This window comes from Poecile atricapillus, chromosome 31 (assembly GCF_030490865.1).
Source record: "Poecile atricapillus isolate bPoeAtr1 chromosome 31, bPoeAtr1.hap1, whole genome shotgun sequence".
NCBI lineage: Eukaryota > Metazoa > Chordata > Aves > Passeriformes > Paridae > Poecile > Poecile atricapillus.
The window spans coordinates 4,465,802-4,482,687 of NC_081279.1; the positions used below are offsets into that span (position 1 = coordinate 4,465,802).

Here is a 16,886-nt window from a genome sequence, read left to right on the forward strand (position 1 = left end):
CCACCTTTCCACTCCTTCCCTTTTCCCATTTTTCCCATTTTTCCCCCAAATTCCCTTTGGTTTTTCCCGGGTTTTCCCTCTCCCCCCCATTCCTGCCTTTCCCTCCGCAGATCTTGGGGTCACTCTGGGGTCATTTGGGGTCACTCTGAGGTCATTTGGGGTCACTCTGGGGTCACTCTGGGGTCATTTGGGGTCACTCTGGGGTCACTCTGGGGTCATTTGGGGTCACTCTGGGGTCATTTGGGGTCACTCGGGGTCACCCCGGAACCTTTCGGCCCCCGGAACTTTCGGGAGGAGCCGTTGTTTCTCTCCCGGAAGTGACGTCGAAGCGCGCCGGACGCGCACCGCGCACCGGCGGTGTCGCACTGAAACGGGGCCGGCCGGAACCGCGGGGAAGTTTTGGGCGTCCCGGAGGGGAGGTTTTGGGGTCCCGCGGGGATTTTTGGGGTTCTGAGGAGACTTTTGGGGTCCCCAGAGGGGTTTTGGGGTCCCCGGGGGGGTTTTAGGGCTCCGGGGGGGTTTCGGGCGGGTTTTGGTTTCCCGGGAGCCGCGGTTGCGGGTTGGGGCCTGCGGGCCTCGCTGAGGCCTCCGCGGTTCCGGGGCGATTTTGGGTTTTCTGGGGGCCCCGTCCCCCCCTTCCCCCGGGTTTTGGGGTCCCCCCTCCTCCCTTAACCCCCACCATCCCCCTTTTTGAGGGGCTTCCCCCCATTTTGGGGACCCCTCCCCATTCCCCCCCCGCCGTTTTTCTGGCCCCGCCCCCATGGCCGACCCCTCCCCCGAGCCCTCGGGGGGTCCCCGGGAGCCCCGAACGGGCCCGGATCGGTCCCGGGGCGCCCCCCGGGGCCGCCCCCCCGCGCGCACCCGCCTGCGGAACCGGCGCTTCGCGGCCCTCAGGGAGCTGCTCCGAGGTACCGGGGGGGACCCAAAGCGAGGGGACACCGAGAACGGATCCCGGGAATTGGAGCCAATTTCGGGAATCCCGGGGGCTTGGAGGGAATTCTGTGGGGTTCTGTGGGGTTCTGTGGGATTCCGGGGGGATTGGAGCGAATGTCGGGGGCCTTAGAGGGAGCCTGGGGTCTTCTGTGGGGTTTTGATTTTCCTGGGGATTTTTTTGTATTTTCTGGGATTTTCCCGAAATTCTCTGGGATTTTGATGGGATTTTTTTGGGATTTGAGTGGAATTTTGATCAGATTTGGGGGGATTTTGAACGGATTTCTTTGGATTTTACTGGGATTTTGGGGGATTTTCCCTTAATTCCAGGGGTTTTCGCTTCCCGCATCCTTTGGGACCGCAATTCCTCATTTCCCGCTGTTTTTCCCGGTTTTTCCCCTTTCCAGAGGGCGATTACTTCAGCGAGGAGCGGATGCGGCTGCGGGCGCCGCGGCTCTTCCAGCACTACATCGGCCGCTTCCGAGAGCCCCAAAACCCCCGGAACCGACCCCAAATCCTCGGGAATGAGCCCAGAATCCCCTGGAATGAGCCCAAAATCCTCGGGAATGAGCCCAAAATCCCGTCTGGAGAGGCCCAGAAACTGCGGGAGCTGCTGCTGAGCTCGCTGGGAGAGAGCCTGGGTGGGGATTTGGGATCAGGGATTTGGGGTCGGGATTTGGGATTTGGGGTCGGGATTTGGGATTTGGGGTCGGGATTTGGGATTTGGGATCGGGGATTTGGGATTGGGGGTTGGAGATCGGGATTGGGGATCTGGGGGATTTTTTGGGGGGGATTTTGGGGATTTGTTTTGCAATTCCCAGCGATTCCATTGGGACCCTGTGGGGATTTTGGGGTTTTGCAGCCGAGGAGGAGGAGGAGGAGGAGGAGGAGGAGGAGGAGGAGGAGGAGGAAGAGGATGAGGAGGGTGAGGAGCGGATCCCGGACGCGGCCGAGCAGGAATTGCTGCGCCTGGAATTCACCACCCGGATGTACCAGAGCTTCCTGGAGGGCCAGGACGGGGATTTCGACTACAGGTGAGCCCAGAAAGCCTCGAAAATCCTCAAAATCCGACAAAATCACCCCAAAATGTCCAAGGTTGAAAAATTCCCGAATTTCTCAGCCAGGTGGACGAGAACCCGGATCTGGACAACCTGGACATCGTTTCCCGGGATTTGGAGGATCGATATTTCGATGAGGAGGAGCCCAGCGAGGCCCCCCAGCTGGACTAGGGACCCCCAGAATTCCCAAAATTCCATCCCAAAATTCCCAGAAATAAAGGGGATCCCCCCACCCCATCCCAAGGAATCTCCTCCAGGCCTGGGGGTTTTGGGGGGAAATTGGGATTTTTCTGCTTTCTTTTTTGGAGGGAGATTTTTAGGGAAAAATCTGAGTTTTTGGGGAAGCCCAAAATTCCCAGAATCTCCCAAATTTCCGGGATTCCTCCAAAATTTTCCTTCCCAAATTTTTTCCCTTCAGAATTCCTGGACCCCCCCCACCCCCAATTTCTCGGGATCCCCAAATTTTCTGCTTTTTGTGGGGATTTTTGTGGGAAGATTTTTGCCTTTCCACTCCAGATTTTTGGGGGCGCCTCGTTCAGAACCGCAAGAAAACCCCACAGGAGGCAGCGGAAATTAAATAACGTTTTTTGGCGGTCCCGGGGGGATTTTGGGGCGAGAACGGGGGGGTTTGGGGTCAGCTGCAGGTGCAGGCGCTGACCACCATCCCCGAGAGCTGCTCCACGCGCGCCTTGCGCCCCACGTAGTAAACGATGGGCAGCGGCTCCAGGCTCTGCGGGACGCAGCACGGCGCCGCCGAGCCGCCGGGGTTGTGCAGGTTGTAGAGCGCCAGCACCTGCCGGGACACGCGCGTCGGCACACGTCAGAGCGGATCGGCAAAAATCGGCAAAAATCGGCACAGATCAGAGCAAATTTGGCCCAAATTCAGCACAAATCAGCCCCAAATTGGCTTGAAACGCCACAGCAGCATCAGCCCAGAATGGCCCTGAAAGGCGCTGTAAAACACACCCAAAACACACCCAAAATACACCAAAATATTCCCAAAACACACCCAAATATACCCAAAACACACCCAAATATACCCAAAACACACCCAAATATACCCAAAACACACCCAAATATACCCAAAACACACCCAAATCCCAAACTGACCCTGAGACCCCGCCCCAAATCCCAAGTCCCCCAGACCCCCCCTGCCTATGCTGGGGGTCCCCAGCCGAGTTCAGCCCTGGACAGAGGATCTCGGCCCCCCCAGACCCCCCCGGGACCCCCGCCCACCGTGCTGTGGTGCGTGTCGGCGCTCCAGATGTAGGGGCAGGGCCCCCCGCAGAAGTTGGCCATGTAGCCGCGGGGCTCGTGGATCCACTTCCACTGCAGGTCCCGGCGGAAGTCGATGTAGAGGGGCCGCACGCAGCAGCTCTGCTCCCCCGGCCTGTGGGAAATGGGGTTTGGGGGGATTTTGGGGGGATTCTGGGAGGGTTTGGGGGGGATTCTGGAGGGTTTGGGGGGATTCTGGGGGGTTTGGGGGGATTCTGGAGGGTTTGGGGGGATTCGGGAGGGTTTGGGGGGATTCTGGGGGGTTTGGGGGTCCCTGGGGAAATCGATGTACGGGGCCCACATGCAGCAGCTCTGCTCCCCAGGCCTGGTTTGGGCCTGCTGTCCCCAGTGTCCCCCCAGTGTCCCCCCCAGTGTCCCCCCAGTGTCCCCCCCAGTGTCCCCCCAGTGTCCCCCCCAGTGTCCCCCCCAGTGTCCCCCCAGTGTCCCCCCCAGTGTCCCCTCACCCCCCACAGGTCTGTTCGTCCAGCCCGCGCCGCTGGCGATGTCCGTGCAGGGCCTGGGCGCGCTCGGCCGGCAGCGCCATGGCCAGGACGTGCGGGACCCGGCGGTGGCGGCGTGCGATGCTCTGCATGTCCCCACGGGGCTGCTCGAACCCTGGGGACATGGGGACATCACTGGGGACATCCTTGGGTACATCAGGGACATTTGGGAACATCTGGGGACATCACGGTCTCCATGGCCTAGGGTCATTCTGGCCACGGTCACTCCAGAGCGACCTAAAATTCTAAAATTCTCCCGAAATTCCCCCAAAATCCTGACAGAAATTCCCTCAGATCCCCCAAAAATCCAAAAACTCCCCCAAATCCCCCCAAAAAATTCCAGAATCCCCCCTTAGTCCCCTCCAAATCCTAAAATTCCCCAAAATCCCCCCAAATCCCCCCGGCACCTTCGATGCTGATCTTCAGGGTGGGCTCGGCGCCGGCGCCGCGCTCGCAGGGGCAGTGAACGCTGAGCCGGAACAGCCCCAGCGGCTCTGCCCAGAGACAATTGGGGAATTCAGGGGGGATTTGGGGGGGATTTTATGGGGATTGGGGGGGATTTTGGGGGGTATTTGGGTGGGATCCTGAGGAATTTCAGAGAGATTTGAGAGGATTTGGGGGAATTCTGTGGATTCTGGGGTCTCACCGGAGCTGTGCAGCCACTGCTGGACGGTGTCGGTGACGTCGAACCAGAGCCACTCGTCCTCGGCCGTGACACGGACGGAGCGGCCCTGGAGGTAACGCCAGGAGGAGTTCCCGAAGCCCTGGGGACATTTGGGACATTGAGGGCACTGGAGGGATCGGGCATTTGGGGACATTTGGGCCAATGTCCCCAGATGTCCTTAATCCCCCCCAGTGTCCCAAACATCCCCCGATGTCCCCAGTGTCCCCAATCCCCTGCTGTCCCTGTGCCCACCTGGTAGAGCTCGACTCTCTGCTCGGTCCCCAGGGCTGTCGTGGCTGTCCCCGGTGTCCCTGGCGCTGTCCCCGGTGTCCCCTGGCGCAGCATCCTCAGCTCGGCGCGGCTCAGCTCGGCCCGGCCCAGCCCGGCCCGCACGCGCGAGGCGTTGAACACGAAGAAGAGGCTCTGTGGGGTGGGGCGCCAGCGCTCGGCCTCGCCTGTGTGACACGGGACAGCGTGGGGTCACCTCGGGGTCACCGCGGGGTCACCAGGGACATCCCGGGGTCACCGCGGGGTCACCCACAGGGCACTGGGGTCACCCCAGGGACACTGACATGCCCGTGTCCCGGTGTCCCCCCCGTGTCCCGGTGTCCCCTCACCGTCCCCGGGGCTCTCCATGGCGAATCTCAGCAGCTCTTTCCCGTAGTACTCGCGGGGGTCCTCGGGCGGCCGGAGCCGCTCCCGCTGCCGCAGCAGCTCCCGGGTGCTGTTGTAGAGCGCCCGAACCTCCTCGGGCAGCGGCGGCGGCGCCGCGGGCTCGGCGGGCGGTGCCGGTAACCGGAGCTTGCTCAGGATCTGCCCCCGCACGGCCTCGATTCGCTTCAGCCGCGCCGCCTCCAGGTCCAGCGAGCGGCAGCTGGACAGAGCCCGGGCCCGGGGCAGCGCGGACAGCACGGACAGAGCGGACAGCACGGACAGAGCGGACAGCACCGCGGCCGGCCGCATCACGGAGGGACCGGACAGCGGCACCGGACTCCGGCAGGGACCGGGATGAACCCCTGGGGATGGACCGGGAGGGAGCCGGCGGGAGCGGGAGAGACCGGGATAAACTCCTCGGGACGGGAAACCCACCGGGACCGGGACCAACTCGGGACGGGGTAAACCCCCCGGGACCGGGACACGCCTCCTGGACTGCGATAAACTCCCGGGACCGGGAATAAACTCCTGGAACCGGGAAAAATCCCCCCGGCCCCGGGACACGCTCCCAGAACCGGGATAAACTCCCCGGGATCGAGACACGCCCCCCGGAAATGGGATAAACCCCCTAAAACCGGGATAACCTCCCCAAAACCGGGATAACCCCCCCTAGAACCGGGATAACCCCCCCGGTACCGGGACTTACCCCGGGACACCTCCCTGGATTTCCCCTCCCGGGCTCGGTTCCGCTCCCGGTTTGGCCCGGTCCCGCTTGGCCCGGGTTGGCCCTGGCCCGTTCCTGGTGGTCCCGCTTGTCCCCTACCGGTTCCGCTTTGTCCCGGGTGGTCCCTGGCCGGTCCCGGTGGCCCCCGGATTGTCCCGCTTTATACTTTTTGTCCCTTTTTGCCGATTTTGGCCCTTTTGGCCCCGTTTCGCTCGGGGCGGCCCCACCCAGGAAACGCCGCCGGGGGGGGTGGGGGGGGTTGGGGGCCCCCCCTTTCCGCCCATGGGGGAGGGGAAGGGGAAGGAGGGGAGGGGAAACTGAGTCACGGCCGGGGGTGGGGGGGGGACATTTCCGCGTCTGGGACATTTCCGGACCCCCGGGTGGGGGAGGAGGCTCCGGAGCCTCCCGAAAAAGGGGGGAGGGGACTCGGGACCCCCCCAAATCCCGCGGGAGCCGCGCTTGGTGACACCCATTTTATTTGGGATACGGCGGGGGGACAAAGGGGGGGCGGGGCCACCAAACCTTGGGGACCCCCCCAGTGCCACCCCCCGGGGGCCCCCAAGCCCAGAGTGACCCCAAAATCTCATCCCTTGTCACCCTGTCCCCAGCCCAATGTCCCCGGTGTCACCCCGGTGTCCCCGGTGTCACCCCGGTGTCCCCAGTGTCATCCCGGTGTCCCCAGTGCCATCCCGGTGTCCCCGGTGTCATCCCGGTGTCATCCCGGTGTCCCCGGTGTCACCGCAGCGCCACCCCGAAGCGGTGCAGGTGCCGGGGCAGCAGTGATGTCCCGGTGTCCCAGTGTCACCCCAGTGTCCCCAGTGTCACCCCAGCGCCACCCCGAAGCGGTGCAGGTGCCGGGGCAGCACCCCCAGTCTCAGCTGGACGGTACCGGCGCTCTCGGTGCGCAGGCGGAACCGCTCCCCGGCGCTGGCGGCCGCCTCGGGCCGGAGCAGCCGCGGCGCCCCCGGGCCCAGCAGGCGCTGCCCAGGGGAGCCCCGCGGGCTCCAGGTGACGCAGGTGAGCAGGTGAGAGCCGGGAGCGCTCGGCACCGCGCACACCCCGTAACCCGCCAGGCCATGGCGACCCCAACTGTCCACGTGCCACACCTCCAGCAGCAGCTTCGGCCACCCTGGGGACACGGGGACATCACTGGGGACACGGGGACATCACTGGGGACATCACTGGGGACATCACTGGGGACACGGGGACATCACTGGGGACATCACTGGGGACACGGGGAAATCACTGGGGACACGGGGACATCACTGGGGACAGGGCCAGGGAGGACATGGGGGGGTGGGAACTTTGCTGAGCCCCTGGGGGTGCCCCTGGATGTCTCTGAGTGTCCCCAGGTGTGTCCCCAATGTCCACAGATGTGTCCCTGATGTCCCCAGGTGTGTCCCCACATACCCTGCAGGCCCTTGGTGGCCAGGTGCATGTCCAGGGGGTGTCCCCAATGGGCCACATCGTCCACCTGAGGGTCATCCACCTGCGTCTGCCCCGCCCCCGCCCCGGCCAGCAGCGTCCAGGCCCCGCCTACGGCACAAAACCCACCTGGGACCCCCCAAAACCACCCGGGTCCCCCCCAAACCACCTGGGACCCCCCAAAACCCACCCGGGACCTCCCATAAACCACCTGGGACCCCCCAAAAACACCCAGAACCCCCCAAAACCCACCCGTAACCCCCAACTCCCCTCCAAAAACCACGCGGGACCCCCCTAAATCCCCCCGGGACCCCCCAAGCTCTCCCCAAAGAGCCCCCGGGAACCTCCTAAGGCCCCAAATGTGCCCCAAACCCCCCGGGAGCCCCGGGCCCTCACCCGCGTGCAGCCCCCACTTGCAGAAGAGGCGGCGCTCGGAGAAGCCGGAGGCGCCCTCGATCTCCCCGAAGAGGTGCAGCTCCGCCATGGGGCTGGGGAGCCAAAACCCGCCCAAATCACCCCAAAATCCCCTCAGGGAACCCCAAAATCCCCTCAGGGAACCCCCCCGGATCCCCCCGGGTTTTCCCCAAATCTTCCCGTTATCCCCGCCCATTATTCCCACCCATCCCCCCCCTTATCTCCCTGCATCCCCCCCATCCCCCACCTCTCTCGCCGCCCCCCAAATTTCCCCAAATTCCCCCCAAAATTCCCCCCGAATCCCCCGGGTCGCTCACTCGACCCCTGCCCGCGCCGCCACTGCGCGTGCGCGATCCTCTCTTCCGCATTCCCGTTGCCACGACAACGCGCGGCCCGGGAAAACGCGATCGCTCATTGGTGGAGACAGCTCAGGCCGGTCACCTCTAACGCATGCGCGTCAGCGTCCCCTCGGTTTGAGTGCCCCCCAGCGACTGCTGCGCCATTTTGAGTGTGGCGAAGAGTGGCGGCGCCACTTTGGGTGCCTCCCTCAGCCATCTTGTGTGTACCGCCGCCATCTTGGCTGTCCCGGCGGACGCCCCAAATTAGGAAAAAAATCCCCAAAATTTGGGAATTCGCGGCTTCCCCGACCCCTCCCGAAAATCTCAGCAGCCGCTTCTAGTGCCTAAACCTCCTCTGGAGCTGCCACATTTGTGTAAAAGCAGCTCAAGTATTGCTTTTTCCCCAAATCCGGGAACTTTTCCCTGAACTTTTGCTCCAGAATGAGCCGTTCTGCCCAGTATCGACCACTTTGCCTCACTATGAACCCAATCTTGACCTGAGAATGAACAATTTTTGCCCAGTCTTGACCCGTTTGGGCCCAGAATGAGCCAAATCTCCCAATCCAGGCCAGTTTTGCCCATGTTTTGACCAATCCTGACCCAAAAATGTCCCATTTCACCCCATCTCAACCCAAAATGACTCAATTTGCCCAATCCAGACCCATTTTCACCCCCAAAAATTAGTAATTTCACCTCATTTTCACCCGCTTCAGCTGAAATTGAGCAAATTCTGCCCAGTCTTGACCCAAAACCAGCCATTTGGACCAATCTTGAGCTGTTTTGCCCCCAAAACGAAACATTTCACCTCAATATTGATCCCAAATGTGCTTTTTTTAACCCAATCTTCACTGCTCATGTCAAAAAAATCACAGTTTTCACCACTGCTGGAGACATTTTACCCAAAAATGAGCCCCAGGGTCTGTTTTGGGGGGGTTCTTCTCTATTTTGGGGCTGTTTTTGGGATTTCCACCCCAAATTTCAGGTCATTCCCCCCAAATTTTGGGAGTTTTCCCTTCATTTCCCATGTTCCTCCCATATTTTAGGTTTCTCTCCCCTAATTTCAGGCGCCCCCCCCCAAATTTTGAGTTTATCCCAAATTTTCGGGTTACTCCCCCCAGTTTTACCCCCCCTTTTTTGCCTCCCCCCAATTACTCAGTTCCCCCCTCCCCCCCTTCCCGGATTTTGGGGGTCTCACACGGGTCGGGGGGGGGGGGAGACCCCCAAATTTACTGCACGGACACCACAGCACAGAACCGACCACGACACCACGGGGGGGCCCCAAAAGTGGGGGGAGGACGCCCCAAAACCCCCCCCGGGATGGGGGAGGGCGCCGGGCAAAGACCCCCCCCAAAAAACCCCCCTTGACAACACCAACCCCCCCCGCCCCCCCAAACTCACCCGGGGGGGGAGGGGCGCGGGGGGGCCCCCCTTTTTTCCCATCATGCAACACTTTGTGCCCCCCCACCCCAAATTTGCAGCCCCCTCCCCAAATTTCCCCCTCCCCCCCCAGCTCTGTTATGGCTTTTGAAGGATTTGGGGGGGGGGTTGGGGGTTTGGGGGGGTTTGGGGGGTTTTGGGGGGGTTTTGGCCCCCCCTAAGTGAGGGTGATGAAGGCCGAGGCCTTTTCCTTCAGCTGCCTCAGGCACAGGTGGCAGCTCCAGCTCCCTGCGCCAAAAATCCCGGATTTTAACCCAAAAAAACCCATGGGATTCACCCAGAAAAATCAGGGAGAGCTCCCTGAGCCCCAAAACGCCCAGAATTTGACCCAAAATCCACCCCAAAACCCAAAATTCCACACAAAATCCCACTAAAATCCCACAGAGTTCCCCTTCCCGAAGCCCCAAATCCACCCCAAACCGGCAAAACATACCCCAAAATTCCGCCTAAATCTGTCCCAAATTCCCCCCAAACGCCCCGAAATTCCCTTTCCTACCCCCAAATCCCCCCCCCAAATCTCCCCAAATCTCTTCACATGCCTCCAAATCCCCACAAATCCCCTCAGAACACCAAAATCCCCCCAAATCCCCCCACATAAAATCCCCAAATCACCCCAAATTCCCCAAAAATCCTCCCCCAATCCCCCATAAAAATCCCCCAAATCCCTCCAAAGTACCCAAATTCCCTCGAGTTCCCCCATATCTCCCCAAAAATCCCCAAATCCCCCCCAAATCCCCACCAAAAATGCCCCCAAATCCCCCAATATCCCCCATAAAAATCCCCAAAAAAATCCCCCCAAATCCCAGAATTCCCGAATTCCGGGGAATCCCCCCGGATCTGGGTACCCTCGGGGGGCTCGGCCATGGGCGGGCTCAGGCAGTACATGTGGTAACCGCGGTCGCAGTCGTCGCAGAACAGCAGCTGGTCCTGGTTTGGGGCCAAAAACCGGGATTTGGGGGAAAATCGGGATTTGGGAGAAATCAGGACTGGGGGGAAAATCGGGATTTTGGGGCGGATTTTGGGGTGTCCCTCACGTCGTTCTCGGCGGTGCCGCAGAGGCTGCAGGACTTGCACTCGATGCACTGCCAGCGGTAGGAGCGCGCCGCCGCCGCCATGGCCAGAGAGAACTGCAGGCACGACGGGTGCCCTGCGCCCCAAAAACCCCAAAATCACCCCCAAACCACCCCAAAAACCACCCCAAAACCACCCCCAAAAACACCCCAAAAACCACCCCCAAAAACACCCCAAAAACCACCCCCAAAACCACCCCCAAAAACCACCCCAAAAACCACCCCAAAAACCACCCCAAAAACCACCCCAAAACCACCCCAAAACCACCCCCAAAAACACCCCAAAAACCACCCCCAAAAACCACCCCAAAATCCCCACACCCCAAAATCCCCACACGGCCAAATCCCCCAAATGGCCCCAATGTCCCCCCACTGGCCCCACTGTCCCCCCACTGGCCCCACTGTCCCCAGTGTCCCCCCGGTGTCCCCCGATGTCCCCCCCGGTGTCCCCGTGTGTCACCGGCTCTCCCGCAGTCGGCGCACGCGATCAGCTGCTCCTCGGCCCCGCGCGCTCGGGCTCCGCCGGCACAGAAATCGCACGGACCCTCGGGGGGGGGCCCGGGGGGGGCGGGGCGGCCTGGGGGGACCCCAAAATGTGGGGGGGAACCCCAAAATGTGGGGGGGGACCCCAAACACACTCTCCCAAAAAAAACCCCAAAGCTACCCCAAAATCTCTCAATAAAACTGCAAAATTTCCAGAGATCCCCCCCAAAAAACCCCTCCAGAGACCCCCAAAATGTGGGGGAAGGAGATTTCAGGATCTTTAGGGCTGGTTTGGGGCTGGTTTGGAGTTACGGTGATTTACGGGAGATTTTGGGGTGTTTTGAACAGTTTTGGGGTGATTTGAGGAGTTTTGGGGTGATTTTGGTGAGTTTTGGGGTGATCTTGGTCAGTTTTGGTGAGTTTTGGGGTGATTTGGGGGTGATTTTGGGGTACCTGTGTTCCTGCGCTGGTTTTCGGGGACCCAGTTTAACTCTTTGTAAAACTCTGGGGGGCAAAGGCACAAAAAAAGGGGGTGAAGACCCCCCCAAAAATTGGGGGTGGCGTCACAGCCCTTCAGGGACCCACACCCAAAACCCAAAAAAAGGGACGAGACCCGTCAGAACCCTCTCAAAAATGGATCAGGGACCCCCAGGATACCCCCAAATCAGGTCCAAGCCCCCCTGAACCCCCCAAAAGGACACAGGGACCCCCAGAGGCCCCCCAAAATGGATCAAGGATGCCCCAAAATCCCCCCAAAATGGATCAGGGACCCCCCAGAACCTCCCCAAATAGATCAGTGACCCCCAGAACCTCCCCAAAACTGGACTCAGACCCCCCCAAGACCACCCTAAAATCGTACAGGGACCCCAAAACCACCCCAAATGGCACTGGGACCCCCAACCCCCCCAAAACCGGGACAGAGACTCCCCCGACACCCCAAAATTGGGACAGATCCCCCCCAGCCCCTCCTCACGCTTGTGGTGGTTCCTGCGGGGGGGCCCCGCGCCCCCCCCTGGCTCCTCGCCCTCCTCCTCGGCCAGGTGGGTGTGGGTGTAGTGATAACTGAGCCCAGGGCGGTTCTTGTAGCGCTTCCCACAGACTGCGCGGACACACGGACACGGACACACGGACACACGGACACGGACACACGGACACACGGACACACGGACACGGACACACGGACACGGACACACGGACACACGGACACACAGACACACGGACACACGGACACACGGACACACGGACACACGGACACACGGACACGGACACACGGACACGGACACACGGACACACGGACACACAGACACACGGACACACGGACACGGACACACGGACACGGACACACGGACACGGACACACGGACACGGACACACGGACACACGGACACACGGACACACGGACACGGACACACAGACACACGGACACACGGACACATGGACATGGACACACGGACACACAGACACACGGACACACGGACACGGACACACAGACACACGGACACGGACACACGGACACGGACACACGGACACATAGACACGTGAACACAGGTCACTCAGGTCTGAGTGGTCACTCAGTGGGGAACAAGGATTCCCAACCCCCCCAAATTTGGCCCAGAGGCCCCAAACTCCCCCAAATTCGGCCCGGGGACCCCTGAGCCCCCCCTCGATTTACCCCCCCCGATTTACCCCCTCAGCCCCCCAGATTTGCCCCCTCAGCCCCGCCCCACTCACTGTCACACACGTAGGGCTTGTCCCGCTCCTCCAGGACAGCGTCCACCCTCCTCTTCATCACCATCCCGTATGCCTGCAGGCAGCGCGCCCACACCGCGGTCAGCTCTGCGGCCACTCGGCCATCCAGCTGTCCAGCTGTGCGTGTGTCCAGCTGTCCAGCTGTGCGGCCGTGTGTGTGTGTCCGGCTATCCAGACGTGCGGCCATGTGTCCGGCTGTCCAGCTGTCTGGCGATGGGGCTGTCCAGCCATGTGGCTGTCCAGCTGTCCGGCCGTGCGGCCGCCGGACACTCACCTTGCCCTTGGCCTTGTTCTTGCGCCGGGGGGGGTCATCATCCAGCTCGTCCCCGTCGGGGTCGTGCGGGAACTCGGGAGGGGGCGGTTTCTGGGGGGGAAGGGGCGGGTTGGGGATTTTGGAGGACTTTGGGGGGATTTGGGGGAGAAATTGGTGTTTGGGGTATTGGGGGGAGGGATGGACGGATTGATGGACAAGGGGTGGACAGATGGACAATGGATGGAGGGACAATGGACAGAGGGACAGTGGCTGGGCAGCTGGACACACAGACGAACTGCAGGATGCATGGCTGGATAGACAGAAGGATGGACAGCAGGACAGACAGAAACACAGACAGATGGACAGACACACACATGGACAGACACACACACAGACGGATGCACACATGGACACGTGGACAGCTGGACACACGGACACACATCCAGAGACATGGATGCATGGACAGATGGACACGCGGACAGACAAACGGATACATGGACAGATGGATGGACAGATGGACAGACACACAGCTGGCCAGACAGACAGACAGACGGACACACGGCCAGCCAGCCAACCCCACGGCCAGCACTGACCGTTCCCTCGAGCGCCGTCTCCTCGTCCTTGCCGCCGTCTCCCCCCTTGCGCTCGGGGGTCTCTGCGCAGAGCAGCGCCTCCAGCACCGGCCCCTCGGGCAGCGCCCCCTCCTTCCGCAGCGGCGCCTCGCAGTCTGCGCACACGGCCGGTCAGCTCCGGCCACCGCTCCGGCCCCTCCGGCCGCCCCTCCGGCCGCCCCCGGTACTCACAGGGCCGAAGCCGTGGAGCCTCCAGGATGTTCAGGCGCCGCTTCTTGCGCCAGCAGCGGGCGGGGTACGAGTAGATCTGGCCCGGGGACAGGCCTGGGGGCACGGCCGGACAGAGTGACCACTCTGAACTGACCACAGCACCCCCGGACTGGCCCTGACTCCCCCAGAGTGACTCCAGTGACCCCAGACTGATCATGACCCTGAACTGACCCTTTGCCCCCAGAGTGACCCCAACCCCAAACTGACCCTGAACCCCCCAAGTGACCCCAGTAACCCCAAGCCCCCCAAGCTGACCCCAACCCTTCAGAGTGACCCCAACTTCCAGAGTGACCCTGACGCCAAGCTGACCCCAACCCCAGGAGCGGTGCACTCTGTCCCTACTCCAGGGGTCTCTCCCCTATCCCGAGGGTCCCGGGGGGGTCCCGGGGGTCTCTCCCCTGTCCCGGGGGTCTCACCGGGCCGCCGGTGCGCTCTCTCCATCCAGATGTAGGAGTTGCTCTGGGCCACCCCGGTCTGCGCGTCCAGGAAGGGCAGGCGGAGGCTGCGCTCGGCGCAGAGCCGGGAGTTGTAGCTGCGGCAGTGCTCCAGAGCCTCGCGGTAGAACTCCTCCCCCAGGCTGCGGGGGCACCGCCTGAACCCCCAAATCCTCCCCGACACCGGGGGGCTCCCCCGACACCGGGACCCCCGCCCAGACCGGCTCCGGACCCGCGGAACCCCGTCCAGAGCATCCCGGGTTGTCCCGGGCACGGCTCCTCCCCCGGGCTGCGGGGGCACCGCCTGAACCCCAAAATCCGCCCCCAACCCAGGGACCCCCACCCCGAGACCCCCGCCCAGCCCGGTCCCGCCTGTCCCGGGTGTTCCCGAGGGTCCCGGGCCGCGGGGGGGACTCCAAAATCCGCCCCGATACCCCCAAATTCAGGGGTCCCGCCTGAACCCCAAAGATCCCCCGGACCGAACCCCAAAACTCCCCTGGACCGAACCCCAGACCGCCCTTGGCCCCAGAACCCCTGCCGGAGCCTCCTGGCCCCGTTATCTCTGCTTCCCACCCCAAAATCCTCCCCGGAGCCGCCTGATCCCCGTCTGAACCCCAAAACCTACTCGGACCCCCTCCCCAAACAACCCCTGACCCCCCAAAAACCCCTCCCGGAGCTTCCCGGCTCCGTTTTCTCCGTTTCTCACCCCAATACTCCGCTCTGGGGTCCGGGGGTGACCTCAAATCTTGGGACCCCCCCGAAACCCCCCAGGACCCGATCCGGAACCCCAAATCACCCCATAAGAGCAGCACGACCCCCCAACAACGGATGAAGTGATCGGGGACCCCAAATCTAGGGACCCCACACCCCAAAATTTGACCCAAACCCCCCTCCAGAAGGGCCCCACCCCCCAGGGCATCGCGGTCCCTTTTGGGGGGCTCAGGTTTGGGACCCCCCAATTCGGGGACCCCCAAAATCTTTGTGAACCCCCCCAAAACAACGTGGCCCCAATTTGGGTAGACCCCAAAAACCCCCGGACCCCCAGCCCAAAATGGGGGGACAGCGCCTGGTCTGACCCTCCCCAACCCCATAAACCCCCAGGGACCCTCCAAAATCCCCCAAAAAATCCCCGGGGGTGGGGCCGGAACCGTGACCAGAACCGGGATTGGGACCAGGATCGGGATCAGAATCGGGACTGAGATCAGAACCGGAGCCGGGACCGGGACCGGGACGGGGTCAGTGCCGGGGTCAGAACCGGGACCGGAGGGGATGGAGGTTCAGGTACCGGAGGGGAGGGACCCGGTTGGAACAGGGCCCAGCACTGGGACCGGGATCAGAACCAGGAGCGGGACTGAGTCAGGATTGGAACCGGGATCAGAACTGGGACGGGGCTGGGACAGGGACTGGGATCGGGATGGGGACCGGGATCGGTACCCGGACCGGGACTGGGATCGGGACCGCGGCCTCATCCCTGCCGGTACCGAGGGTCCCCCAAGGTAAATCCCGCTGTGCCGGTACCGGGACCTCCAACCCAGGGACCCCCAGCCCCGGGATCCCCATCCCCTCCGGTACCGGGACCTCCAATCCCTCCGGTACCGCATCCCCGCCGGGTCCGTCCCTGCCGGTACCGGGGGCTCGGCTCCCCGTGGGTTCCACCCCAGCAGAGCCACGGCTCCGTCCCCGCCCGAACCGGGGCCCCATCCTCACCGGTACCGGGGCTCATCCCCTCCGGTACCGGCATCTCCATCCCTGCCGGGTCCAGTCCCTCCAGTACCGGCACCTCCATCCCTTCCGGTACCGGAACCTCCATCCCCGCTGGTACCGGGGATCATCCCCACCCGTACCGGGGGCTCCATGCCGGAATCTCCATCCCCACCGGTACCAGCGGCTTCATCCTCACCGGTCCATCCCCTCCGGTACCGGCACCTCCATCCCCGCCGGTACCGGACCCTCCATCTCCTCCGGTACCGGCACCTCCATCCCCTCCGGTACCGGCATCTCCATCCCCTCCGGCACCGGCATCTCCATCCCCACCGGTACCAGCACCTCTACCCCCTCCGGTACCGGGTCCCCACCCTCACCGGGTCCCTCCCCTCCAGTACCGGGGCTCCATCGCCGCCGGTACCGGGGGTCCCACCCAGCCGGTCCCGGGGGTCCCTCCTTGCCGGTGCCGGTGCCGGAGCCTGCTCCCCCTCCCCGCGCGGCCCCTCCGTGCCCCTCCCCGCGCCGGGGGCCGTGCCCGGTGCCGGTGCCGGTGCCGGAGCCCCCCACTCACCATTTGAGGGGTTTGTGCAGAGCCGTGGCCATTTTGCGCCGCCGGGGCCGCTCCGCGCTCGGGGAGGGGGCGGCGGGGTTCGGCCCCCCCCTCCCCCGCTCCCCTCCCCCCGACCCCCCCCGGGGGGCGCTCCCGAGCCCGCCGGGACCCCCGCCCCTCCCCCCCCCCGCTCCCGGTGCCCCCCGGGCCCCGCCGGTACCGGGAGGGGGGAGGGGAGGGGAGCGGGGGGGGAAATGGGGGAGAGGGGGCGGGACTACAACTCCCGACGTGCCCCGCGCGCCGCTGATTGGCGGAGGGGATGTCAATCATGCATCGGGGGCGGGGCTAAGAGGCGGGCCCGCCTCCTCCCCCGTCCTAGCTCG

The 16,886-nt window shown here is 63.2% G+C and overlaps 4 protein-coding genes across 6 annotated transcripts; 1 reads left to right on the top strand and 3 right to left on the bottom strand.

The window, feature by feature from the left end:
- Positions 1 to 445: 445 nt before the first annotated feature.
- On the top strand, positions 446 to 2,273 carry CCDC97 (coiled-coil domain containing 97). The gene is made up of 4 exons (XM_058859818.1): positions 446 to 908; positions 1,338 to 1,512; positions 1,752 to 1,964; positions 2,051 to 2,273. Exons 1-4 carry the CDS (start codon positions 761 to 763, stop codon positions 2,157 to 2,159), a joined length of 645 nt encoding a protein of 214 aa, XP_058715801.1. The 5' UTR covers positions 446 to 760; the 3' UTR covers positions 2,160 to 2,273.
- A 284-nt stretch (positions 2,274 to 2,557) lies between these two features.
- On the bottom strand, positions 2,558 to 5,530 carry TGFB1 (transforming growth factor beta 1). Of its 3 annotated transcripts, none has more exons than XM_058859963.1 (7): positions 5,045 to 5,530; positions 4,680 to 4,882; positions 4,410 to 4,527; positions 4,171 to 4,257; positions 3,728 to 3,878; positions 3,225 to 3,378; positions 2,558 to 2,781 (listed from the first exon to the last, which is right to left on the bottom strand). In XM_058859963.1, exons 1-7 carry the CDS (start codon positions 5,388 to 5,390, stop codon positions 2,623 to 2,625), a joined length of 1,218 nt encoding a protein of 405 aa, XP_058715946.1. In that variant the 5' UTR covers positions 5,391 to 5,530; the 3' UTR covers positions 2,558 to 2,622. The 3 variants fall into 3 exon arrangements, with proteins under 3 accessions (XP_058715946.1, XP_058715948.1, XP_058715947.1); XM_058859964.1 differs by lacking the exon at positions 2,558 to 2,781 and adding an exon at positions 2,793 to 2,941; XM_058859965.1 differs by lacking the exon at positions 4,171 to 4,257.
- A 596-nt stretch (positions 5,531 to 6,126) lies between these two features.
- On the bottom strand, positions 6,127 to 7,985 carry B9D2 (B9 domain containing 2). Its single transcript, XM_058859970.1, has 4 exons — positions 7,962 to 7,985; positions 7,627 to 7,718; positions 7,216 to 7,341; positions 6,127 to 6,934 (listed from the first exon to the last, which is right to left on the bottom strand). The coding sequence occupies exons 2-4, from the start codon at positions 7,712 to 7,714 to the stop codon at positions 6,627 to 6,629; spliced, it is 522 nt and encodes a 173-aa protein (XP_058715953.1). The 5' UTR covers positions 7,715 to 7,718; positions 7,962 to 7,985; the 3' UTR covers positions 6,127 to 6,626.
- A 1,552-nt stretch (positions 7,986 to 9,537) lies between these two features.
- DPF1 (double PHD fingers 1) lies at positions 9,538 to 16,611 on the bottom strand. Its single transcript, XM_058859966.1, has 12 exons — positions 16,525 to 16,611; positions 14,232 to 14,392; positions 13,777 to 13,869; positions 13,567 to 13,700; positions 12,995 to 13,084; positions 12,703 to 12,775; positions 11,946 to 12,071; positions 11,426 to 11,476; positions 10,950 to 11,066; positions 10,454 to 10,566; positions 10,265 to 10,346; positions 9,538 to 9,647 (listed from the first exon to the last, which is right to left on the bottom strand). Exons 1-12 carry the CDS (start codon positions 16,554 to 16,556, stop codon positions 9,577 to 9,579), a joined length of 1,143 nt encoding a protein of 380 aa, XP_058715949.1. The 5' UTR covers positions 16,557 to 16,611; the 3' UTR covers positions 9,538 to 9,576.
- Between the last annotated feature and the right edge of the window lie 275 nt (positions 16,612 to 16,886).

Coding starts and splice junctions, on each gene's coding strand:
- DPF1 (XM_058859966.1), bottom strand. CDS start 16,556: ATGGCCACGGCTCTGCACAAACCCCTCAAATG. Junction 13,085..13,566: donor AGACGGCGCTCGAGGGAACG/GTCAGTGCTGGC, acceptor CTTCCCCCCCAG/AAACCGCCCCCTCCCGAGTT. Junction 11,067..11,425: donor AAACCAGCGCAGGAACACAG/GTACCCCAAAAT, acceptor GGGTCCCCCCAG/GCCGCCCCGCCCCCCCCGGG.
- CCDC97 (XM_058859818.1), top strand. CDS start 761: ATGGCCGACCCCTCCCCCGAGCCCTCGGGGGGTCCCCGGGAGCCCCGA. Junction 1,513..1,751: donor GGGAATGAGCCCAAAATCCC/GTCTGGAGAGGC, acceptor TGCAATTCCCAG/CGATTCCATTGGGACCCTGT. Junction 1,965..2,050: donor GACGGGGATTTCGACTACAG/GTGAGCCCAGAA, acceptor CGAATTTCTCAG/CCAGGTGGACGAGAACCCGG.
- TGFB1 (XM_058859963.1), bottom strand. CDS start 5,390: ATGCGGCCGGCCGCGGTGCTGTCCGCTCTGTCCGTGCTGTCCGCTCTG. Junction 3,879..4,170: donor CCTGAAGATCAGCATCGAAG/GTGCCGGGGGGA, acceptor CCATGTCCCCAG/GGTTCGAGCAGCCCCGTGGG. Junction 2,782..3,224: donor CCGACACGCACCACAGCACG/GTGGGCGGGGGT, acceptor GTGTCCCGGCAG/GTGCTGGCGCTCTACAACCT.
- B9D2 (XM_058859970.1), bottom strand. CDS start 7,714: ATGGCGGAGCTGCACCTCTTCGGGGAGATCGAGGGCGCCTCCGGCTTC. Junction 7,342..7,626: donor CAAGTGGGGGCTGCACGCGG/GTGAGGGCCCGG, acceptor TTTGTGCCGTAG/GCGGGGCCTGGACGCTGCTG. Junction 6,935..7,215: donor GGCCACCAAGGGCCTGCAGG/GTATGTGGGGAC, acceptor CCGTGTCCCCAG/GGTGGCCGAAGCTGCTGCTG.